The sequence below is a fragment of the Thamnophis elegans genome, chromosome 4, assembly GCF_009769535.1.
Source record: "Thamnophis elegans isolate rThaEle1 chromosome 4, rThaEle1.pri, whole genome shotgun sequence".
NCBI classification, from domain to species: domain Eukaryota; kingdom Metazoa; phylum Chordata; class Lepidosauria; order Squamata; family Colubridae; genus Thamnophis; species Thamnophis elegans.
The window spans coordinates 40596548-40622727 of record NC_045544.1 but is presented as its reverse complement, the minus strand read 5'-3'; the positions used below and the strand labels follow the sequence as shown (position 1 = coordinate 40622727).

Here is a 26180-nt window from a genome sequence, read left to right as displayed (position 1 = left end):
AGCTACAGAAGCTTCATTTTTATTTTTTTAAATTTTTTTAAAAAACTAATAACCTGGTTTCTGTGAAATATTTCAATGCTAATTATTAATGTGGAGAAGTTGTTAAAAGATTACTGAAATCATTCATACCTGCCTTCAATACCTGACAGCTATTTTAAAGATAGTAGCTTGATAGGATTTTTTTTTAAGTCATTTATAAGCATTTTCTTTGCCAGGTCCAGTGCATGAGACAGTCTATGATTTCTGGAGAATGATATGGCAAGAACAATCAGCCTGCATTGTTATGGTCACAAATTTAGTTGAAGTGGGTCGGGTAAGTATCTCCTTAGAAACGCCAAACCACTTTAAATTTTGTAGTTCCATTGCTAAGAAAAACAAAAGCAAAATGAGGAAGAACAAATTCCAATCTTTAATACCTGTAGTACTAATGAGTTATCCACCTTCTAGAAGCAAATAGAGAATTAAGTGAAAAACATTTAATATAATCAACTTTTCAGTTTTCCAGTGCCTCCTCTTTTATTGTACCATTCTTAAAAGCACCAAACTTTTTTTATCCTCTAATCCATTCATTTGAGACTGCAGAAAAAGTCAAATAATTCTTTGGATGATATATTTTCCTTTACAATTAAAAGTAAAAGCAAAACAATTGAGTGTAAGTAAAAATGAGTGGGTAATCTTTAATGATATGAAAGCAAGGTCATAATGTATAAAATAAGAAATATATGGTTATTATATTGATAAGCATTTTAAAATGCTTATTCTACCTTTATTGTTTTACCATTTCCCCCCATATTTCCATTTATGAAATACAATCTACCACTAAATAAAAACAATGAAGTGTTGTGTATGATCCAGTGATTCATCTGGTTTCTTTGTTTGAGAAATATTTCTATCCTGTTGATCATAGGTTAAGTGCTACAAGTATTGGCCTGATGACACGGAAGTTTATGGGGACTTCAAAGTTGCTTGTGTGGAAGTGGAACCACTTGCAGAATACGTTGTCAGGACATTCACCCTTGAAAGGGTAAATATTTCGGGATTAGAGCTTCCTGTTATTTAATTGAAAATTGCTGTAAATGTATTACTTTATGATAACCAATAAGATTTATGTAACATATCCAAGCCATTCTTTAATCAGTCTACCACTACAGTACTTACAAGACCTGAGCTGTAACACACTCATTCTGCTATGCCTAAGCTGTCTAAATCAGGGGTGTCAAACTCACAGCCCATGTGCCAAATGCAACCATGCCCACCCCCAGTTTAGCAAAAGAGAAAAAATTCCGGATATGTTATGTGATGACAACGTGATGACGTGACATTGTTTTCTATTCACACCTCTGTCAATTTAATTTCCCTCTTATTTTTTCATTGTAGAAGCAGCGTCTCACATGTCTATTAATTTTATTATCAAACTAATTTTCTTGGTCATATTTTATGTCTTGTTATTTCACAAAAACAAAATACTTTGAAGTATTTTGCTATCAGTTCAAACATGTATCTGAGAATAATGTCTGACATATTCAACATGCTAAATAAACACAAACATGCAAGAGTTTAGTGATCCCATCTATCTATCTTATCTATCTATTATACATACATACATACAAAGGCTCCTGATCTTTGGAACATACTCTACCCCACATCTGCTCCCCCCTATTGACCTTCCCTAAGGGCCTGAAAACCTGGCTTTGCCAATTAGCTTGGGGCCCTAGTGGGAGAGTGCCACACCAGACGTGGTTGCTGGGTTAATACAGGGGTGAGTTTCAACAAAATTTACTATCAGTTTGGTGGGTGTGACTAGATGGGGTAGGCATGTGACTGAGTAGGAATGGCCAATTTGACATCACTCCCTTCCCCCAGCCTTGCTGAAGCCTGCAGATTGCTTCTGGAAGCTGTTGGAAGGCAAAAACTGTTTTTGCAAAAGAACCGAGCCCATCTCTGACTTCTCTGGGACTGGCACGCGGACAGTCTGCCAGGGCATAGGCCAGAGCAAACTAATGGCTGTGGGTGGCGAGTGCTGGGAAGGGTTGGGATTCTGCGGGAGACATTAAGCCACTCTATTGGGGGGTTTACTATCTCTACTGTTTGTGGGAGAGGCAGATATGGTGGGGGCCAAGGGCCAAATTATGTTCGGAGGATGCAGGTTCGCTGTTTAAGAGCGATCACGCGTTCTGACCCTCATCGCCCTTCTCGCACCCCCGGGTGCTTGGGATTACAGGACCCTGGTCTCCGGCTGGTGTCACTTAATGCCAGGTCCATGGTACATAAGGCTCCCGTCATTTATGATCTCATACAAGAGGGTAGAGCGGACCTGGCATGCATTACGGAGACCTGGTTAGGCCATGAGGGGGGTGTTCCCCTTAGTGAATTATGCCCACCAGGCTTCTGGGTGTTTCACCAGCCAAGAGCCTAGGGCAGGGGCGGTGGCGGTGGCGGTGGTTATTAGGGAAAGTCTCAGACATCAGGAGGTCACTTTGCCTCAGATAGGCAAGTGTGAGTCCCTTTTTGTGAAATGGGGGCTTTTTGTTACATACCTGTCTCCCTGCTATGTTTCATCGGCCCTGCCAGAACTGCTGGATGTGTTAGCCGGATTGGCGGTTGATTTCCCCAGGCTGATGATATTGGGGGATTTCAATCTGCCTCCATTGGCGAGACATCCGAATCAGCTCAGGAGTTCATGGCTTCCATGATGGCTATGGACCTAACTCAGTTAATTCAAGACCCCACCCATAACAGGAGACACACGCTCTACCTGATTTTTGTCTCTGGGCAGTGGATGAATGATCTAGATTTAGGGGATATTTCTATCCAACCCTTGTCATGGTCTGATCATTTCCTCATCAGACTTGACTTCCATACTGCTACCCCTCACCGCAGGGAGGCGGAACTGACTAGAAGGTGCCACTCCAGGCGCCTGATGGACCCGGAAGGTTCCTGATGGAGCTGGGACTTTTCCTGAATCGCTTGCTCACAGCTCAACCAAAGCCCTAGTGGAAGCCTGGGATAGGGTGGCCACTGGGGCCTTGGATCGCATTGTGCCTTTGCGGCCTCTGACCCGGTGTCGATCCCAGGTAACTCCCTAGTTTACCGAGGAGCTCCGGGAGATGAAACGCCAGAAAAGATGCCTAGAGAGTGGTTGGAGGGCCAGCCAGTCCAAATCTGATCACTAACACTAGTAAGAATTCATATTAAATCCTACTTAGTGATGATGAAAGCGGAAAAACGGCAACATTTTTCCGCTCTTATTGCGTCCGTAGATAACTGCCCAGCCTCCCTGTTTAGGGTAACCCGTTCCTTACTTAACCAAGCAACTGGGAAAGACCCCTTGCAGGGAGGGCTGAAGAATTTGTTCAGTATCTGTAGGATAAAATCACTCAGATCCAGACAGGCTTGGACTCTGACTGGGTAGATTCGGGTGAGTCGACGGAGATGAATCTTGTGGAGACTATCTGGGATGAGTTTGACCCTGTGGCCCCCCAGAGGGCATGGACAGGATTATGGGGAGACTCAGTGTTGCCACTTGTGTGCTGGACCCGTGTCCCTCTTGGTTAGTTTTGGCTTCCCGGGAGGTGACACGAGGCTAGCTCCAGGCGATTACCAATGCTTCATTGAGAGAGGGGTTCTTTCCCACCGCCTTGAAGGAGGTGGCGGTGAGGCCCCTCCTAAGAAGCCTTCCCTGGACCCAGCTTCTTTAGCCAACAATCGTCTGGTCTCCAACCTTCGCTTTGTAGCGAAGGTTGTCAAGAGTATGGTAGCACGTCAGCTTCCCCAGTACCTGGATCAAGCTGCCTACCTGGATCCATTTCGGTCAGTTTTCAGGCACAGGTACAACACAGAGACAGCATTGGTCATGTTGGTTGATGATCTCAGGCAGGCCCGGGACAGGGACTGCTCCTCTATCCTGGTCCTATTAGACCTCTCGGCGGCTTTCGATACCATCAACCATGGTATTCTACTGTGATGACTCGGGGGGGGGGGGCACCATTTTATGGTGGTTCTCCTCCTACCTGTTGGATCAGTCGCAGTTCATGTTGCCTGAAGGACAGGGATCGACCCCAAGGCACGTCACTTGTGCAGTTCTCTCACCCCTCCTGTTCAACATATATATGAAACCGCTGGCGAGATCATCCGTGGTTTTGGGGTACGGTATCATCAATATGCTGATGATATCCAACTTTTCATCTCTACCCCAAGCCACCCAAATGATGCCATTGACGTGATGTCCCAATGCCTGGAGGCCATGCGGATCTGGATGGGGAGGAACAGGCTCAAGCTCAATCCCTCCAAGACTGAGTGGCTGTGGTTTTTGTCATCCCAATTTGTGCATCTTGTTCCATCTTTGATGATAGAGGGAGAAATTTTACCCCCCCTCACAGAGGGCCCACAATCTGGGAGTCTTCCTGGATACACGGCTTAGTTTATAAGAACATCTGATGGCCGTGACCAGAGTCCTTTGGGAGAAGGGCGGCATATAAATCCAATAAACAAACAAACAAACACCATTAAAAAGGGGGGAGGGAATTACATTTTTTCAATGAAGATTGTTTTGCGCATGTGCAGAACAGAAAATAAAGATGGTGCCACCCAGGATAGAACCAGTATGGTCACATGTCTGGCCAAGTTACTACTTATTCGGCAAACCATTCCAAACCGGTAGGAACCCACCTCTGGATTAATAGAAAATCCCATTTTACCTCCTGCGCACCTTCTTCTCTCCCTCTTCATATTTTTACCATAACTTATAATTTTATTGCTATATGTATATTTGTCTTGATTCATTAGTTTTAACTTGTAAGCCATCCAGAGTTTCCTTGGGCAAAATAGGCAGCAAATAAATTTAATTAATAATATTAATACACATATACAGACATATACTGTACATACATACACTTAGAAATATCCATAAAGAATTTTAATAATAATCAGCTTTCTTGGAAGATAATTTGCTAGCTGACCAGGTTTCACGGTTTTTTTTATTGGGCATAGTTACATAGAAGTTAGACCTTTTCCTCAGTTATTTCACTGGTTAATTATCCACTCTCAATTAGTCTTCCTTTATATACTATATGGTTGGTTCCTTATAATTTCAGTACAAAAAAAGTTGCATTATAGTCACATGAATATTGTTCCTATGTTTATAATCCTGTAATCTTATTTATAGAAAATGCATTATGAATTAAGCCACTTTATATATGCCTTATTCAGGCTTAAAAGGAAGCAAGATTTCTCCACAAGAAGAACCTCCATTCCCAAACCACAAGCTCTTTATTCTTTGAAATTGGGGAGTTCCAGATGCTTAAGTTAGCCTTCACCAACTTGATGTGCTATGTTAGGACTGAGATAAGATTCCCTTATTTCTCGCCCTTGCTCCTTGTGGAAGTCTGGTTTAAAATATGCTGGTTTGTAAAGGAATGTTTTAATTTTGGTCTTGTCACCAGTGGTTTTCTTCACATATGTTTCTGGTTTCTTTATAACTGTAAAACGGGAGTACACAAGCTTGAGGTTTTTGTCAAGGAACTCAAATAGCAAGAACTATAGCAAGCTTTTATGATTCATGGAACTAGACCATTGTATTTTTGATTCCAGTTTCCAATCTTAAGTATGTTTCTCTCCATTCATGATATCTTACTCACCTGTATACATGTCATTGTTCTACTTTACTTAGACATAAGGGTATACCTAAACTTTAAATTGTTTTAGTTATCACTGATTCAATGAGATCATAAGAGCTACTTTCACATTAAGGTAGACTTCTGGACTATTTCTTTAAAGATTGAACTTTCCTTTCTTAGGAACTTTGCATATATTGTTGCAATTTCACAATAACATACAATTGGCCTGGTATATCTGCAGTGTAAATAGGTAATGGTTAAAGTGTGAAAAGTAATGAATGCTATATTCAAATTTTTATTGGATTTTTTTTAAAAGGAAACTGATTAAAATCAACTGGAGCTTTTATTTTTAGTCCTGTATAAATTTTAGCCAGTTTAAAACAAAAATGATCACCTTTTTAAAAATTAACCAAAAACTAACTTACCATAACTCATGAGATGAAAGAAAAATACTCTTGTTATTATTTTCCATTTTGACAGAGAGGTTACAATGAAATCCGTGAAGTTAAACAGTTCCATTTTACCGGCTGGCCTGATCATGGAGTACCTTACAATGCAACAGGCCTTCTTTCATTTATACGCCGTGTAAAACAATCTAATCCTCCAAGTGCTGGGCCTATTGTTGTGCATTGCAGGTGTGTAGAAAAGAGGTAGATGCATTTTCTATCATTCTTGATGTGTGCATGATCTGTCAAGTTTTGTGACGTGTTGTGGTGTGGTGTGATATAAGGTGAATGGATCAGACGGCTTGACTTATTATTTCCAACTGACTCTTTTGACAGATAGCTCCATGATCTAATTTCCAATAATGTCTGATTTAGTTTCTGTATTCTAAAGTTATCTGGCCTGTTTTGAATACTACTAAAGTATAAGGTTGCTTTAGATCAGTGTCCCAACCTGGGAAGTCTCAATCTGTAGTAAATTACACTATTATGAACTTGAGGTTGGCATTTTTTTTTATAGACTACATAAAATTGTCTATATAAACAACAGTTTTACTTCTTAATAAGTAGGGAAATAATTCAAAAGAAGAAATATATAAGTTATTAGTAAATCTAAACTTATAGGTAATTATATAAAATAAATTAAATATTTTCTCTCATTGCTACTTTTTATCCTACATTGCAAGACCTACAACTTGCTTCTGAAAAGTATTAACATATTCCTCTGCTAATAATTATTATTACCTGCAGAGGAGGAATTAACATATTCCTCTGCAGGTAATAATAAACAATACTATGTTTTATTATTTCCTTCACATTTTAACTTCATTGCAAGACCTTTATAGTATCACATGCTTGGATGTTTTTTTAAAAAAACAGAATTTAACAAATGAGTTTTGCCAGTCTGATCTTACATACTAGACTAACTTATTTAATGAATATATTTAGTGTAATGCAGTAAATAGCCTTCATATTTTTGTTATCAAGCTAAATATAAGTGTTAAGTGTTGTAAGTGTTAAGTAGATTGCTAGCTGGCTTAAAACCATGTTCAAATAATGCTTCTCATTAACCTAGAAGGAAGCATCAAATGAGATGTCACACACTTCCATTCTGGACATGTATATATTGACATTTTCTATAATGACATGGAGGCGTAGAGGATGCTTATCAAAATGTTATGGTCTAGATAAAGAAAATTAAATATCTTAAACATTTAAAGAAATTGGTTGGAAACAACTGAATGAAAATTAGTTAATAAAATCAAACAAATCAAATAGATACCTAGACTGAGAAGGAAAATTCAGATGAAAAAAAAATGTATGAGACAATAAGGATCTGGGGACTGTCAGCATTTTCTTGATTAACAAGGCAAAACCCTGTGGAAATTTATTTCCCAGAATATGAAGTCTGAGAGTAGGTTAGCTATAGTAAAAACATGAAGCCATTATGAAATAATTCCCAGGACTGCTGAATATCAAATACAAATTCTGTTTATATGAACCTGTGTTCAGATTTCTTTTGCCAAGAAACAAAGCTGTTTTTGTAGGAGATAACATTTCCATCTGTTTCTTGTTTCATTAACGGCCTGGTCTGATATCAAATTGCTTACTTTTCACTGAATGAAAACCAACTTTTACAGGGTCTAGAAACTAAGTCCTAGCGAGACAGAAAGTTTTGCTTTGCTTTGAAGAGGAAAAACTAAGAACTATCACAGATCCTTTCAAAAACCTAAAAGGACATCACACAGAACATCAATACTATACTTTATCTTTGTTCTGGATAGAAAGGCATGGAATAATAGTAAGTGGTGTTAGAAAAACATCCCTAATGGTCAGTACAGCTTAAAGCAGAGGTGGTATTCCACCAGTTCGGACCAGTAGAGGAAATTGTGGATGGCTACGCCCACCCACCCCACCTTTATGGCATCCCATTTAGGACCTTTTTTGCCAAAAAACATGCGCAGAAGTGCGTGCTCACATTTGCGAACCAGTAGGGGAGGTAAATGAATACCATCCCTGGCTTGAAGGTGAAACTAATTCCCCTGAAGGATAATTTGCTTCCCTAAATGGTAGCGTTGAAGCAAGTTATCTTGATTTTGATGAGGATATGGAACCAGACAATGAGCTAAATGGTACCTTTAAACTATGAATTATGAATTTAGCTAAAGATATGCCACAGTTTTACATGGGAATGGCTGTTGGAAAACAAAACTCTGATCAGCTGCAATCTCTTTGGAAAGGGTAGAACTTTAGAGAGATTTTTTATAAAAATAGAATTGGTCCCATAATGAAATGCATGCTATAAATAAATGAACGAACAAAGCAAAACAAAAATCAGCCTTTTTAATTACTACTCTCAGAATCAACTTATTGAATATTTTATGAATAAATTATCCTTGTTGAAAACTTATTCAAAAGATTTCCACTGGAAATGTCTGTGTCACTTTAACAGAGAGAAATGACAACAGTACAAGTAAACTAAAAGTAATATTAATATGTCTCACTTAACCAATTTTAAGCCCTTTTTTTTTCTGCTTTGCAAAGTGATTACAGTATGTTCATCAATAACATTGAAAATGCCTATCTAATTATGTATTTACTTTAGCCAAAAACAATTCCTATTTCACAAAGTAAAATACTGGATTTTTTAAAAATATAAAACATTAGATATTTTATTAGATATTAGATTTCTGATTTATTTGGGATGGTTGTAATTTTTTTTAAAAATATGTATGTTTTCTGATTTACTCTAGTGCTGGAGCTGGGCGAACCGGATGCTATATTGTAATTGACATCATGTTAGACATGGCAGAAAGAGAAGGTGTTGTAGACATCTACAACTGTGTCAAAGCCTTACGTTCACGGCGCATCAATATGGTACAGACAGAGGTATTGTGCTGTTCTGGATCAATGGTCCAATTCTCACGTGCAACTGGTTCAAGACCGCTAAATAAAGAATGTGAAGAGAGAGCAAGACAGATCATTTTGTGGAGGTGGAAAAGAAGATAAAACCAACCTTTGTTTATTCCCTTTCCAACCATCCCATCCTCTTCATATATTTCAAACCTTCTCTCCTTAAAACATTGTATTAAGGGTCATCTGTGTGTTTGTATATAAGATCGGAATACATTTACATGGAAACTGTGAAGAGAGAGATAGTTGTTGCATATCAAATCGTAGTTACTTTTTACCAATGTTTATAATAACGTATTTTTCGGAGTATAAGACGGACCTTTTTTCCTCAAAAAAGAGGCTGAAAATCTGGGTGCATCTTATAAACTGAATACAGTATTTTTTTTTTTTTGCCTCCTGAAACCCAACCCTTCACCAAAATGGCTGTGCATAGCTTGTAGTGGGCTTTCAGAGAGCTCCTGGGGGCTGGGGAGGGCTGAAATGAGCAAAAAATGGACCATTTTTTGTTCAATTTTGCCCAGCCCCCAGGAGCACTCTATAAGCTTCCTAATGCACTTTTTTCGTGGAAAACGGGCCGTTTTCGGAAGGTTTGCAGAGTGCAAAAACTTTTTTTTTTAATTTGCGTCTTCAAAACCTTGGTGCGTCTTATACTCTGATGCATCCTATACTTCCTTCTCCATGTGTTCCTTAGTTTTCAGGCAATGCGTTTTTAGATGCAATATAATGTGGTTAAGAGGTCATCTTGGCACCAGCCCAATTGATGTTGAGAACATTGCAAAAGCAAACTCAGCACTGAACTGAACTGAAAGTTACATCCAACACAAACAAAATAAACTGCTAGCAGTACAAACACATCACCTTCATTTTACATTTTTTTCTTTTATTTGAAACGTATCTTTCACACTTTATCCTTATTTCCCAGCAATGCATATGGTTTTTGTATAGCTAGCTAGAAAAGATTTTGCAAAAATAAAAAAAAATGTTCAAAATAATGAGATGGGAGGATACCACCATTACAAGGCAAGATTATAGCAATTGGAGCTCTACACCTTAGAACAAAGGAGGCACATAAAAGGGAGATAAAATTGCACATGATATGGATATCACGCCTGTTATTCTTTCACTGTTAAAACTCAAGGTCATCTATTGAAACTATACATAGAAATATTTAGGACTAAGAGAAGGAAATAATTTTTCATATTAGACATCCATAAACTAAGTACTATGGTTTACAACAGTAGAAAATCAGATTATCAATAGCCATTAATATTGATGCCTGATCATTACCTCCTGGACCATGGGCAGTACATCATAAACGGTGATTGCTAAGAAGCAATATCGGAAGGATGTTCCAGCCCAAGATGTTCCTGTTGGCCACTTTAGGTACCTGATCCAGTGAGGCTTCTTACATTGTTAACCAAAATGTCTGTGATCATCCTATCCTGTGGACCTTAAAATTAAAATAAAAAAACACTGAAATTGTTATACATTGACACTTAAACATATCAATCTAATTTTATGATATATCTCAGGAGGGAAGCACAAACATAAGCAATATATCACTATGTCAGACTTCTGTAAGCAAAATCTGTCAGGAATAGACTTTCTAGGTCCTTTGGGAAACTTCTTGACCAATTCTTTCTTGTGCCCTCCTGAACTGCCTGCACTCTCATTGTTCCCATTTTTTAAATATGGGGAAAAGAACAGAGTTTCTTTCCAATCAATGGAATGTCAACAAAAAGGGACACTTTGTATGGCTTACATCATCAGACTTTGCCGAGAAGCAACATCAGCATTTGTTGAGTTTGCAAATTCTACAGAAATTCTTGATTTGGGAATTTTGTTTCCGAATTTTTCTATTTCTAATACACTCTGCCATTGCTGGTCATGACATGACATTGTCATTTTTAAAATAAATATATATGCAGGTAATCCTCGACTTATAACCACAATGGAGCCCAAAACGTCTGTTACAAAGTAAAACAGCTAAGTGAGTGAGTGACATTTTTGCCACAGTTGTTAAGCGAATCACTGCAGTTGCTAAGTGAATCATGTGGTCGTTAAGTGAATCCTGCTTCCCCCATTGACATTTTTTGTGGAAAACTGGCTGGGAAGGTTATAAATGGTGATCATGTAACCCTGGGACAGTACAACTGTCATAAATACATGCCAGTTGTCAAGCACCCAAATTTTTCTAACGTGACCATGGGGGTGAAAAATGGCTATAACTCACTTTTTCAGTGCCGTTGTAACTTCAAACAGTCACTAAACAAATGGTTGTAAATTGAGGTCTACCTATACCAGTGATGGCTAACCTTTTTCGTACCTACATGCCGAAAATGGCACGCAAAACCATCCTGCGAGGAACATGCGGTTTCGCTGGCCTTTGTGTGCGGAGGAGCATCAAAACCCAAAAAAGCAGTGTTCCATCGCACATGCGTATCCCAGCACCCAATGTCCAATTTCTGGCATGGGCTCGTCAAACAACTGGTTGGCGCTCCCGCATTCATGAAGGCCAGCTGGCCAGTGTGCATGCCATAGGTTCGCCACCATGGTCCTATACTTTCAAGCATACAATTTTATACAACTATAGTATACCGACAAAGTGTTGGCGGTATATTATACTTTTTATAGATGCGAGCAAAAACATAATTATTCCCCAACATTATTTCTTTAATTTTGCCATTAAATATTGTTGGGATTAAAATTTGCCATTCTTTAAAATGTATACTGATTGAATGAATATTACTTTTAAAACAGTACTTATCTTAAGTTGGATAAGGGAGATGAAAATTGTCTTTTTAAGCTTTCTTGAATAAGGATGATAATGGGAAAGTATCCAAAGGAGAGATTTCATTCCTTTAAGAACCATTGCTGGGTTCAGTAATTAAGACATCCTGTGGAATGTTAGAAAAAACATCCTAACCAATAAACAATATCCTAACCAATAAAATCAGCTGAACAGAGTTAGCTGGAGAAGTGGTGGTCTTTCTTTTATTAGACGCTTTCAAGTGGCACTACACACCAACCAGGTGCTGAGAGTTCTGTAATTTGTATTCCTACACCGAGCAAGAGCTTGGATTCAGTGACCTAAACGATCTGTCCAACTGTAGGGTTCCCAAACTTCTTCTGTTCTTTCTCTGGCAGGAACAGTATATCTTTATTCATGATGCCATCCTGGAAGCCTGCTTATGCGGAGAAACTGCCATCCCAGTCTGTGAATTTAAAGCTGCATATTTTGACATGATTCGAATAGACTCTCAGACAAACTCTTCACATCTTAAAGATGAATTCCAGGTACATTCCTTGGTTGGTGTCATTTTAAAAACACAATTTCTTCGCTTCCTAAAATATGGAATGTTTTGTACCTCATGTGTCAGATTCATAATGCATTGTCCTTCTTTCATGGTGTTCTTTCACGTCTGGATATGGAGAATATTGCTGTGTGATTGTAATCACTGTAGGCTGCCAGTTCATTTGTATGTGGATAAGTTTTGGCCCATCAGGAGCAATTTTTGCATTTTAGATAGGTGTAAAATAGAGGGCATGAATTTTACATGATGATTTCCAATTCCATATACCCAGATTCTCCTTCCCTATTCCTGAGCAAACAGAAGTAAAAATACTTTTGCTTTCTTTGTGGCTTTCAACGTTGTCACCTTGCCTGTATCCCTTATGCCCAAATCTCTTTGAGTTAATTATTCAATGTCAAAATAAATATTTCTTTTTCCTTGTAGACCCTGAATTCTGTGACTCCTCGGCTGCAAGCCGAAGACTGCAGCATAGCATGCTTGCCAAGAAATCATGACAAAAACCGCTTTATGGATATGCTGCCACCTGACAGATGTCTGCCTTTCTTAATTACTATTGATGGTGAGAGCAGCAATTACATCAATGCTGCCCTTATGGATGTAAGTGACTATTTTCCTTGACTAGATGAGAAATATGCAACAGAATTATTGGTACTTGGGGAAAAAAAGATTAATTCACACTTATTCTGATATGCAGTAATATTTTTAATCAAGAATATAAAAGTATTGATTTTTCTGACTTGATGAATATTACAAATTTTCTGTAGTTTTTTTGGAGTTGAAAATTGCCGAGGGGAAATGATAGGAGACCTTGGATATTTTTATATTTTAATGTGATCTTGTATTTTGAGGAAACAATCACTTCCAACCTGCCAAAGGACTCATGGTTATATACACCTAAAAACCAAAACAGTTATTTTCTGCATTATAATTAATTCATTAGTATTTATACAGTTATTATTAAAATTTAAAACAAGTATCCCAAATGATCTTAGCCTTGAAAGGCCCTTCTGAACAGATGTTCTTTCCCTTCAGAAGAGGTTAGAAAAATCCAAAAGAAAGGAAAGAAGAGATCTCTCACCTTGCTGCTTGCAGATCCCTTCTGAGCTTTTCGTAAAGTCAGAAACAAGAAAAAGTGATAGCTCAGATTTCTTTAACTTTTCTGGGCAGTACAGCATGGAACTCTGGACCTATAATAGCGTCTAGAGCAGGAGTGTCAAACTCAATTTCATTAAGGGCCACATCAGGGTTGTGTTTGACTTTGGGGGCTTGGGGTGGGCGTGGTCAGGGTGGGCATGGTCATCTCAATGTCACTTGTGTTGGGGGCACCTTTGGTGGCCAGTCTGCCAGTGAAAACGGGCTCTCAAGCTCTGTTTTCAGCTGCAACGGCCTCCTGCAATCCTCTGCCTAGATAACTAAGTCTAATTCTTCTGCTGCAAAACGAGAGAAGATTCAGAAGGAAGTAATAGGAGTACATGCTCACGTTCACTGTTTCTGATACACACCAATCATCCCCATAATCCAATTCTCAGTTAGCTTAAAGGAATTAACTCATTAATCCACTTCTTGACACCCAGCATAACTAAAACAAAAGCAGGTAACTGTTCATGGTCAAGGTCATTCTACCTTAAGATCTATCATGAGGCCAAATAAATCTATCATGCTCTCTTTCTCCAAGACAAAGAAGTAAACTAAAGTGAAAACAAAAACTAACAAGTTCCTTAGTTCTGGCCATGATTTAATTTTTTTATTTCCTACTCCCATCCTATCCATCTCAAGATGAAAGGAGTTAATAAATTGTCTATTTGTGTTATTATTCTGTTGCTCAACCTGGAGAATGGTGCAGTAGTTGTGTAAGATTTATACACTTATTTGAAGAGGGGGATATTGCTGCCTGCATTTCTCTTTTATTTGTATTTTATCTATTTTTAAATACAGAGCTACAGACAACCAGCTGCTTTCATTGTCACACAGCATCCTCTGCCAAACACTGTGAAAGATTTCTGGAGACTAGTCTATGATTATGGCTGTACCTCTCTCGTGATGTTAAATGAAGTTGATTTAGCGCAAGTAAGATCTTGATGGTCAAAAAGTTTGTGCAATCCACCTTAAAATGACTTATTTTTTTTCAGTAGAAAATTTCGCTCATGTTCAGTCTGAAATGGTATCGATGTTCTGAATACGGTACATTGCATAGACATCTGTACTACAGATGCTTCCACATAGATACAGATATACTGTATATGTGCACACACATACATAACATACATAAACTCATGTGTCTTCCTTATGCAGATTTAGATAAATATTCCTTTTTATATCTAGTATTTTCCTGCAGGTGCTTTTGTTTTTATCAACTGAGTGTTGATCTATTGTTTGAGACAGGAATTGACCAACCAACTTGTAACCCAAGCCTGACATCATGGCCTAGGGAAAGTGACTGGCTCAAAGTCATTTTCTCTCACCCGGCTTTCATGCCTTAGGTGAAAATAGAACTCACAATCTCCGAATTTCCAGTCTAGTGCCTTAACCACTGAACCAAATGGCCTCTCACATTTAGAGGTCTATAGATGTAGATACACACATACCTATATGTATAGGTATATACACACATACATATATACATACCTGTTTGTGTGTGTGTGTGTGTTCCAGCATAACTTTGGAACACCTCGAGCAATTTCAACCAAACTTGGTACACAGATTACTGCCCTCTGGAAACAAATATGGTGGGGATAAGACACCCCTAACACCCCTTGGAATGTCTGTTCTGTTAACTGCCTGTTGTGCTTTAAGTCTACCATACTGCCTTAAAATGGCATCTACTGTACAACGCAGTGGAGTTGCCATGGTAACGGCTTCACAGTACTCCACAAGGGGGCTCCCTCTGGTAAGGGGGAAAATCCAAGATTAGAAATGTGATGTTCGTGGAAGGAGGGTTGGTATGAACTAATTCTCAAGGCAGTGCTGGGTTATCAGCTAGTAGATAAATACTAAAGGAGCATGTGTTCACATTAAAATCTAGAGCATTTCTGAGAATGCTTGGATACCTACAGCAAATTATAAGGAACATCTTTTACATAAATGGACATACCTTTGGGGTCTTAAATACATAAACATGATTATAAAATATAATTATAATGTAACTAACTAGCCAATGCATTAAATTCAACTGAATTCCAGACTGAAGAAAGCCCATTCAGACAGAATGAGGAGAGAATCAAATCTAGACCTGGTCCTTTCTGAGGTTTTCAGTATTATTCGAGATGAATAAGCAAACAGAAAACATGTTGATTGATATACATTTCTCCATGAGCCTGTGAAGTAAGAAACACTACTTGCATGTAGAAGTGGTAAGAAAGGAGAGCACACTGAAATCTAGATTTAACAGCCTATGAGAAGTAGAACATACATTATTCCTGAGCCACAAATTATTTATTTTATTTGCAACTGTTTGTGTTATTTGCATAATGTAAATATACTAGGCAAATGACATTAATTGATGGACTACTTTGCCACAAATAATATAAGGTTAACTGCTTTATTAAAACTACTTTGGATATAACATACTAGTCTGCTATTTCAGGGAGGTGTTTCATAGGAAATCTGATCTACACTATCCAAAATTTCCTAAATGGACATCTGTTAAATTAAGGTTTTACTTTGCTAACTTTTACTCACATAAATGATTTTGCTAAGACTTCAGTCATGAACTTTCATGAAGCAATGCTGAATGTATCAAACCTTTGTTCTGTCATTCAGTATTATTTACTGATACTCTTTCCCAGTAATGGTATTCTATTCTTTTCACTACCGGTTCGGTACTGGGAGTGTGCGCGTCTGGGCATATCTGGGCATGCACAGAACCTTCTGCACATGCACAGAAGATCCATGATGACATCAGGGTGGGTGGGCAGAGCCTCGCACCGCCACCACTACCGGTTTGCCCGAAACAGTGTGAACCGGCCGCATACCACCTCTGCTTTTTCCTGGGAAAAGGAAAAGTTTGATTTTCTGGAAAATATCTTGATTTCTTGGATTTCGGTATCTTGGTATACTGTAGCAGTTGGTGCTGTGTCAGAAAGTACTGGGCATTCAATTGTTTTGTCTCAACTATAGGTTTTTTTGTTCCGTCACATCTATCATTCACCCTGTTTACTGTATTTTCTGTCTTTAACCTTAGTTGATCATAGGAGCCATGGTGGTGCAATGGTTAGAATGCAGTACTGCAGGCTAATTCTGCTGACTGCCAGGGGTTCAAATCTCACCAGCTCAAAGTTGACTCAGCTTTCCATCCTTCCGAGGTTCGAAGGATGTATCCAGATTGTTAGGGGCAATATGCTGACTTTGTAAACTGCTTAGAGAGGGCTGTAAAAGCACAATGAAGCAGTATATAAGTCTTAAGTGCTATTGTTATTGCTAAATTCTTTAAAATTTATCCACACTCTACATCCTGAAGCTATTCTTCTGATAGCTATAGGTTTCTTGCCTAGGAGTATATAAATGGCATTAGTATTGAGCATTTAAAATAAATAAATAGAAGTAGGAGAAATTTCCTGACAGTTAGAACAATTAATCAGTGGAACAGCTTACTTCCAGAAGTTGTGAATGCCCCAACACTGCAAGTCTTTAAGAAGATGTTGGATAGCCATCTGTCTGAAACAGCATAGGGTTTCCTGCCTAGGCAGGGGGTTGGACTACAAGACCTCCAAGGTCCCTTCCAATTCTGCTATTGCATTGTATTGCATTGCATAGGGAGGAAGGGAGGGAAGGAAAGAAGTAAGTAAGTAAAAAGTGTATCACCATGCTCACATCTCTGTACTCCTTTCTAGAAAAAACTTTTCTATTTTTTTTTAATGTTTCAAGTTTCTAAACTAGGGTCATCTGCACTATGTTTTTTTTTTATAGCAGTGCCTTGCTTTTTGTGCTTTAGGCTATACCTGTTTCCTATTTTAGAAGATCCATATACTGTTCTTGCACAAAGATCCATTAGTGAATTAATCTGAAATACAGCAAGGTAACAAATAAAAGGGGAAAAAAGCTATGATTTTTGAATCTTAGCCAACTGAGCTGAGATTTGCAATTTGAGTCCCAATTCTACTGGAAAATCTCCATATTAGTACAAAGTAAATTGGGCTGTTTGTCATGCTATCAAATTGGCCCAGATATATTATTATCCATTCACACCCTTGCTGGCTAATAGTATATTCTGCACCGTAAAGTAAAATATTTAATGTAAAAGAGACTGCTAAAAAGAAGATTTCATATATTGAACCTGTTGCCCTCCTTCCAGATGTGAGCCAGTTTAATTAAACATGAGAACTGTGAGCTCCATCAGCACTTGCAATTAATGGAAGAGTTGGGTAATTAAAACTGCTTTACCATGCAAAAGTGGAACAATGTGAACTTTTTTTTCCCAATCTTGTGTTGTTGTATTTGCATAATGATTAAGCTATCTGATGTGATTCTGATGTCTTACTTAGAAGACACCACACTGTATGGTGATTTAGCACAATGTCTAAAGCTACTTAAGTTTTTCCATACATTTATTTAATATCACACAGGGTTGCCCACAATATTGGCCAGAGGAAGGAATGCTGAGATATGGTCCTATTCAGGTTGAGTGCATGTCCTGCTCAATGGAGTGTGATGTAATCAACAGAATTTTCAGGATATGCAATTTAACAAGGGTAAGGCATGTTTACCAAGCTATTGTAATAGACTTCCGTATTCAGAAGAACTTTTTTACAAAATTAAATGGCTTTAATTAAAAAAACTTACTGTATGGTAGCGATTTTCAATCTTGGTAACTTTAAGACATGTGGACCTCAACTCCTACAATTCAATTTCTTTCAGCTACAACATCCTTGCTGGACCTGTTAACAATCATTTCAAGAAACTTGTCTTTTCTTGAGCTTGTTCTGTTATGTATTGAATGTATATAGTTGTGTTAAGCCGAGCTAAACTAAAACTAACCTTTAGATAACTCTAACTGTTAACAATTGTTTTGGAGGGAAACTTAGAACAATCGTATTTGAGTGAAGGTTTTCATGTATTATGATTGGTTACTAAAGTAACCAATCTGGTTCCTGCCACTACACAATATACAGTATTCCATAACCACAAAGGCTCTGGAACTTACTCGTTTTAAGTTCAGGAGGCATTGTAATCCACACAATCTCCTTAATTCAGGTGGCTGTTTTCTTAGGTTGGAGGTCTAGTTTGACCCTAGAAAAAATCATGGCTCCAAAAGGTACAATGAACGTACCCATATCAGATCCAAATACCGCACACATCGAATTGAAAACATTGAATTTTATTTCAACCTAGCAGCTGTTCTTTTCTCTGGAAATCCCCTCATCTATCTCCAGAAATGTTTTCAAACTTTTCTCAGATGGTATAGGAGTTTGCAAGAAAAGAGAAAGGAAAAAAATTCTGTAAAATTAGAATTGCTGATGATCGGATTACTTCCGCATTAAAAAACCACATTTTACTATCTGCCAGCCTAATCTGTTTTATAAGACTTTTGAAAAAATGAAATACTTTGAACATCTTGCTTTGCATCAAATGCAGCACCTAAAATTAATCTGTGGCATTGTTAATTGAGCTACATTTTCTCTGACAAAGATGGATTTCCCCAACCCAAAAGAATAAAGCCCTTTGGACCGGGACTGTTTATAGAAATTTGACTAAATAATTGCAAACTTTTATCTTGAATTCACTATGTGAGATAAAAAGGTGATAAATAAATAATATTTTTGAAGAATACTTTTTTTCCTGTAGCAACAGTGCAAATTGAGATATGACTTAACTTACATTGCAAACCAACTCTTCTTCATCTTCACACTTTTGTAACTGTGGACAGTAAAAGGAAATTGTCATTGTGCTTTCTGCTATCCTGCCTGATGAACTAGAAAGCTAGCATGCCATTAACTTTTCATTGATCTTAATATAGCCACTCATTCTTTTGTAACATCATGGTATTGTCCATAGTGGGTATACAATTGCTTTTTTCCCCCATTAGCCTCAGGAAGGTTACCTGATGGTTCAGCAATTCCAGTATCTGAGTTGGGCACCTCATAGGGATGTCCCAGGCTCCAAGAGGTCATTCCTAAACTTAATTCTTCAAGTGGAAAAGTGGCAAGAAGAATGTGAAGAAGGGGAAGGGAGAACCATAATTCATTGTCTGTAAGTGTAATTTAACAGTTTAATCCTGACTATTTATTATCTCTATGCTGTGGAATGGAATTTCATGTAGGTGAATGTTCTAGGTAAGTCTCACTAACAGAACAATAGTGTGTACTCCTATTTCTCTAGTCAAAGAGGAATATTTCTTCTTCCCAAGAATGGTATGTGCCTTTCTCATTGATGATAGCATATCTCATTTGATGATATCACACACTTGGGCAGGGTTATCTAGATTAATAAATGTAATGGAAACATGAGGGATATTTCAGACCACATTGTATATACTAGCCACCTCAAGTATTTAGAACTACTTTCTAAGCAAAAACTTTCCTACAACCATTGAACATTGAACAAATTTAAGTTCCTCCTTCTAATAGTCCCTCATTCTAGGCAATTTTGTTAAGGCAAAGAATATATAATTTTTCTTCTCTCTCTCTTTCTCTGTCCCTCCCTTTCCCTCTCTCCCCCTCCATCTCTCTCCTCCCATACTCCCCATCTCTCTCTCCTCTTCCCATACTCATTTTCAACATGTTGCTGTGTAATTATGAGCTAATTAGAATTAAATCATATTGGGGTGAAGAAACAGAAACTGAGCCCAAATACAACAAGGCTATTGTTAGGTAACAGGTTATCAAGGAAAAAAAAGAAGGATGATATAAAACCATAATAGGAGATTACCAAATGCTAATTACACGTCTTTCAAAAAGACATGAAGGAGTAGTGATGGGACATTTTAATTATTTCAACATCTGTTGGAAGATAAACTCTAACAAACATGGTCCTTTCAAGAAAATAATTGATGTGTCTCTCTGAAAATCCTTCAGTGGGTTTAACAAGGCATGAGCGATCAGCTCTGCTTGACTTAATCTTAATCAACAGGGAAAACACAAGTTGTGGGACAATTAAAGAAAAATAACATGTACAGATGAAATGCTTTATATTCAGGAATAGTGAATCTTAATGTAATCAAGCACATATGTTAAAGATAAGATAACCATTATTGTCATGTTTCCCTCTGTTGGCACTCTGGCACACATTAAAAATGAAATTCTGTTTCCGACCCTCAAAGGTGTACACATAACATGCATATAGATATGCTATATACATATACATAACATGCATATAGATATGCTATATACATATGTATATACCTACACCCTAACATACATACATATAAAATACATATAAAGATCTCAATATGGTGAATCTGAATAATCTTAAAGCAATTATTACTAAAAATTAATGGCGAGAGAAACTGAAGCCCAAGGCGAACCTCAGAAAAGATATACTTAAAGCACCATAACAAATAATAGGGGGGGGGGAGGATGGAAAAGAAGAAGCCAGAGTGGATGCCGCAAAAAGTTGAGTGAAAAACTGAAAATGGAAAGAGGAGATAATGGAAGTGGAAAGAAGATGGATTCACTAAGGCAAACACATAATAATAATCCATATGTGTAGAACTAATGACACGAAAGCTAAAACTCAGAATGAGCAGAGATTGATTAAAGATAAGGCAAAGAACTACAAATAGGGTCTGTTTAAATGTCTTGGGAACATCCAATAACAAGAACAGGAAGAATTGCTCAATTTCAAACTAATTCAGCCTCCTTTACAAGGTAAAGTAAGGTAAAAGTTACCCTTGCACATATGTGCTACTTGTTTCTGACTCTAGGGAGTGGTTCTCATCTCCGTTTCAAAGCCAAAGAGCCAGCACTGTCCAAAGACATCTCCATGGTCATGTGGTCGGTATGAGTAAACACTGATGGCGCATAGAACACTGTTACTTTCACACCAAAGGTGGTCCCTAATTTTCTACTTGCATTTTTACATGTTTTTGAACTGCTAGGTTGGGGCAAGTAACAGGAGTTCACTCTGTTACACGGCACTAGGGATTTGAATCGCCGAACTGCCAACATTACTGTTCGACAAGCTCAGAACCTTAGCTGAGTCACCGCATCGCTTCTTCTTTACAAAGGCAGTATTTTTTATTAACCATTGTCTTTTCCTATTCAGGAACGGCGGTGGACGAAGTGGGATGTTTTGTGCTATAGGCATTGTAGTGGAAATGGTTAAAAGGCAAAATGTCATTGATGTTTTCCATGCAGTAAAAACTTTACGGAACAGTAAGCCTAACATGGTAGAAACCCCGGTAAGTTATGTTTTGCTGATAAACAGATAAACAAACGGATGAAAATCATATAAGTCATCTAAATAAAATCATTTTTCTAAGACACCAAGAAATACAGACTATGATCAATTAATTACTAACAAAACATTCTAAAATAATTAGAATACATCTAGAATGTAGTAATACTGATTTATAGCTGTATAAGTATTCCCGTGCACTCAATGTATGCTGAAGGTCAAAGGCTCTAGTCACCACCTCTATAGGCCTTTGATAAATCTGAGAGATGGTAGTTCCACACTAATCGCTGGAAACATCTTTCTCTCTCTTTAACTTCCTGTCCCAGTTTGACTCATGAGACAGAGTTTCAGGCAATTTTGGGTTGCTATCATCTCAATGCTAACTAAGAAGAGTGATTGGAGAAGATAATGTAGCTTGTAAAGATGAGTTTTTGGGGAGAAGGCATCAAATTGTTTCTTTTTAACACATATATGGTTTAAACAAGGGATCAGCCTGAAATGCTAATTTTTGTCAAGAAAATTCCAGACAGTTCTGTGGAATTAAAATAGTTTGCTATCCAGGCTGGCCTGGATTTACCTATCTCTGCCAAATAAAATACATAGAGAATTTCCAATCTTACAGGAGGCATCATCAAAAATTCATTAAAACATTAAATGATTCAATTCAAAGAGCACAGGCTCGTAACAGTAATTATATTTAATAGGGGAAATGAGAGCGAGTGAAAGAGAGAGATGATGGTTATGCAAAGAAGAAGAAAAAACTAGGTACATTATGGAGATTTAGTCAAAGTAAATACTACAAAAGATAAGAAAATGGCTAATTACCAAAAAAGAGACAAAAAGATCCATGTAATATCCATAGGTAACAATATAGAATTAATTAAATCCTGAAGTTTATAATTAAATCTAGACTTGTACATTTTTAAACTGCAGACACTTAAAATGTTGAAATAAAGGTTTTTTGCATGCATCAGAATAAAATAAGATGTGCTTATTGCCAGTACTAATTTGAAACCTATGAATTTGTAACCTGTGACTATTAAAGGCCTTTTTTATTATTCTTTGAATTCAATTTCATAACAATCATTCAAATATAAGGTAAATCAATCTACACAGCCCAGCCTCTCAAATTATGGAAACAATCCTAACTAAAAGCAATAGAAATTAGAATCCCATATCAACTCTAGTGCTTCTGATGTGGGGCTTTTTAAAACAACTGACATCCTGCAAACAGAAAAGGCATACCGTAATTAGCATATTTGCCTAGTATTTGTTTTCCTAAAATATTACAGCATATAAAGTGGGAAAGAGTAAAGAACGGGAAGCAGGGAGGTAAATCAATAGGCATGAGGATGAAAAGGCAGAAAGAAAGGAGAAACATAGGGTCAAGTTTGGGGCAAGAGAGGAGACCTTATAGCCCTTGAACTCCTACCATTCTTGGCCAATTATGGCAAGAGTTATAGTCTCGGATCAATTTGTGGAATAACATTACACACCTATGAAAAATAACATATTTTCCTCTTTGGCTACCACCATTACAATTACTTATAAATCCCTTTTGCATCTTTTCCTTGGCAAAATATTCCCACTAGTAGATTTATGCACTGGTTTTGTTTTGTTCAGCCAGACTGGAGGATGGCAGTTCCACTGATCTGTACTTTATATCTTCCCCACTTATAATTTAAAACCACTTCAAGACACATACTTTATAATCAGTGTTGTTTATTTTAGTATTTCTAGCCTGCTATGATATCTAACAGCTTTGATTATACGTAAAAGCACAAAGCAATGGTGCTATTCTGTTACAGTCTGAGCAGCTGCCAAAGTGAGGTATTTTCAAGGTCATGTTTTATGTGGGCAAAATGCTTGATCGCATCTCCAAAAGCTGTTAAGAAGGAACCAGCCAAACATTCTCACCTGACCTCCACACAGCAGTAAATTATTTTAGGGTGTTTTTTTTTCACACTTCCTTTTACGTGCCGTATGATGGTGGTTTCTACACCTGGAAGGAAGGGTAATTTTTTTAAAAAATTTTTTTAAAAAATCAGATAAAGAGTTGACATTTCTTTTCGACACTCAGATTATTGTTCCTTCCAGATCATGGGCCTTGGTAAAAGATATATCTGTTAGGAAATACACATTTTCATAACCATATTATAACCTATATATGTTGACTTATTCACATTCTTTTTTTATTTTGGGAGCTTACATTAGATTTGCTCGACTTAGTTTTATGATTCATTCAGTTTGGTGTAATACCAGCTATAGTATTAAAAATTGAGGTTTGTCAGTTGATGAATGAATGTTAATACTTTATTATTATTATTATTATTATTATTATTATTATTATTATTATTATTATTATTATTTTGAAAGAGCAGAACTATCCTTTGGTAGACAAATAACTAGCAATGAGCATCATAATAAGATATGAAGCCATTGATAGCGAGGAATTCCAATTATTATTAATTTTTAACAAAAATCATGAGCAAATATAAAAACATGGTGAGTTAAGAACAAAATATGTAATTAAGTCTATGGAGCAGTAGTGCTTACTTCATTTTCTTTCCTTCACAAATGCAATGTAACTTTTGTGTTTTTTGCTCTATTAGGAACAATATCGTTTCTGCTATGATGTTGCATTGGAGTACCTTGAATCATCTTAATATGAAATGATAAATACAATCAAGTGAACCAAATAATATGAAATTTAATAAACTGTGTTTTGGCATCCGCTGTTGAACCGATGAAGAAGTGTTTTAGTGAAAGGGAGACTTAATTTTTAAATGCAAAAGTATTTTTCTTAATAAATGGTGTAAAGTATATATATACACATATGAAAGAGAGAGAGAGAGAGAGAAAGAGAGAGAGAGAGAGAGAGAGAGAGAGAGAGAGAGAGAGAGAGAGAGAGAGAGAGAGAGAGAGAGAGAGAGAGAGAGAGGGAGACTGTTGTATACAATCTGAATATAGTGCCACAAAAATAAATTAAGACTCAAGGCAGAGCACATCTGCTATTCAAAATAAAACTTTCCAATGTTTGCATATTCCACCGTCTCTCAGCTACATTAGTCCTGTCATCTGTTGCATGTATCTATTCTACTGAATGTTTTATTTCACACTTGTTCTTAATTTCATACTGTTAAAAGTTTTTTAAAAGACTGTGTACAGATTGATAATCTGTAGGTTTTATGTGCTGCAAGAATATATATAGAGACAGATACAGCCACACATCCCACAAACATTTTTTTAAAATGGCATATTTTATTTTACTGTGCAATGACAGCCTGATCAAAGTTCTTTATAAAGAAATTCAAACATAAGCCAAAGACTCAAGTGTAAATATGTTTATATAGGAAAGAAAGCACATTGTATTTATTATTTACTGACATTCCTTTTATGATGGTTGGACAGAACCATTTTTTTTCTTAGAAACATTGTTGCTGAAATCAAGTGTAAATGATTTTTGTAGATTATTTTTTGTATGTATTGTGTAAGTAGAAGGAGAGAGAATGAAAATATCTTTTATGGATAAGCCAGAAGACATCGATATACTTTTTTGGTTGGTGTGTGTACACGCTTATGAATGAAATTCATGTAAGCAAGAAGAAACATAAAACTTCTTTCTCAGACTATATAGAGGTGTTTTTTTTCAGTTTATATAATAAGAAATCAAATAGAAACTAACTAATTAACTAACTAACTAACTAAATATATATATATAGTTAATTAGTTAGTACGTTAGTTAGTTAGTTATATAATCTTTCATTCATTTTTTAAAGGAATAAGTGGGTTAATAATGAATGCTTGACACACAGAGCAAGTACAAACATAAATAAAAATGCAAGTTAATAACATTTATTTTAATGTTTACAGTTGAGGCACAAGTTTTAGGCCACCACGCCAACACATTGTTCCCTTCTTAAATGCTGGAGGAATCTTCTGGTCTTCGTTCATGACTTCCTGGCTAAGCCAAGAAATCAGCTTTGGTCCAAGGCTTCAAAGAAGCTCCAGCTTTTCTCCCAGTGGTAGTCTAGATTTGTGGAAATGGTAGCTTTGTGTTCTGACAAAGCCCAAATGGATTGAATCAATTCAAGAGTTAGGTGATAGCTTTGGTATGTTTTTTACTTTGCTCTTCATATGCACATTCATAAGCCTGGACATATTTTCATAATGAAAAAAAAAACATTTACTGTGTCCTGTTGATTTTTTTTATCAAGAGTAAATGATAAGGTGCTGATGAATATTCATGTAAAACAAGAGTGAATTAAAGACGTTTTATAAAATATTAAGTTCATGTGTCCTATTTTGATTGCACTTATTTCTTTATGAAAAAAAAACACACACACACACACACACACACACATCACAGTTCCCTTGTGCAAGGTAATTCATCTCACACTAATAAAAAAAAAATTGGTGGAAACTGGTCCAAGATCCACAACTCTTTTTATACACTGATACAAAAGTCTCTCTGGGGAGCCAAATATAAGAGTACATGGTATGTTATTAAAAATAAAGGCCTTAAATGGAAGTTGTTCATGAAACAGGATTACAGTATTATTCCA

The 26180-nt window shown here is 36.9% G+C and overlaps 1 protein-coding gene across 5 annotated transcripts in view; it reads left to right on the top strand.

The window, feature by feature from the left end:
- The window catches only part of PTPRK (protein tyrosine phosphatase receptor type K), a 434312-nt gene extending 409864 nt beyond the window's left edge, over positions 1 to 24448 (top strand). For 3 of the 5 annotated variants that reach the window (XM_032215027.1, XM_032215026.1, XM_032215028.1), the window contains 11 exons: positions 216 to 313; positions 908 to 1024; positions 6096 to 6250; positions 8812 to 8947; positions 12119 to 12268; positions 12709 to 12882; positions 14221 to 14352; positions 17847 to 17972; positions 19307 to 19470; positions 21484 to 21619; positions 24228 to 24448. In XM_032215027.1, coding sequence (XP_032070918.1) covers positions 216 to 313; positions 908 to 1024; positions 6096 to 6250; positions 8812 to 8947; positions 12119 to 12268; positions 12709 to 12882; positions 14221 to 14352; positions 17847 to 17972; positions 19307 to 19470; positions 21484 to 21619; positions 24228 to 24281 — 1442 coding nt within the window. In that variant the 3' untranslated portion in view covers positions 24282 to 24448. Of the gene's footprint in view, positions 1 to 215; positions 314 to 907; positions 1025 to 6095; positions 6266 to 8811; positions 8948 to 12118; positions 12269 to 12708; positions 12883 to 14220; positions 14353 to 17846; positions 17973 to 19306; positions 19471 to 21483; positions 21620 to 24227 lie in introns of all 5 variants that reach the window. The other 2 variants (XM_032215025.1, XM_032215024.1) reach the window with 1 other exon arrangement.
- The last annotated feature ends 1732 nt before the right edge of the window (positions 24449 to 26180 follow it).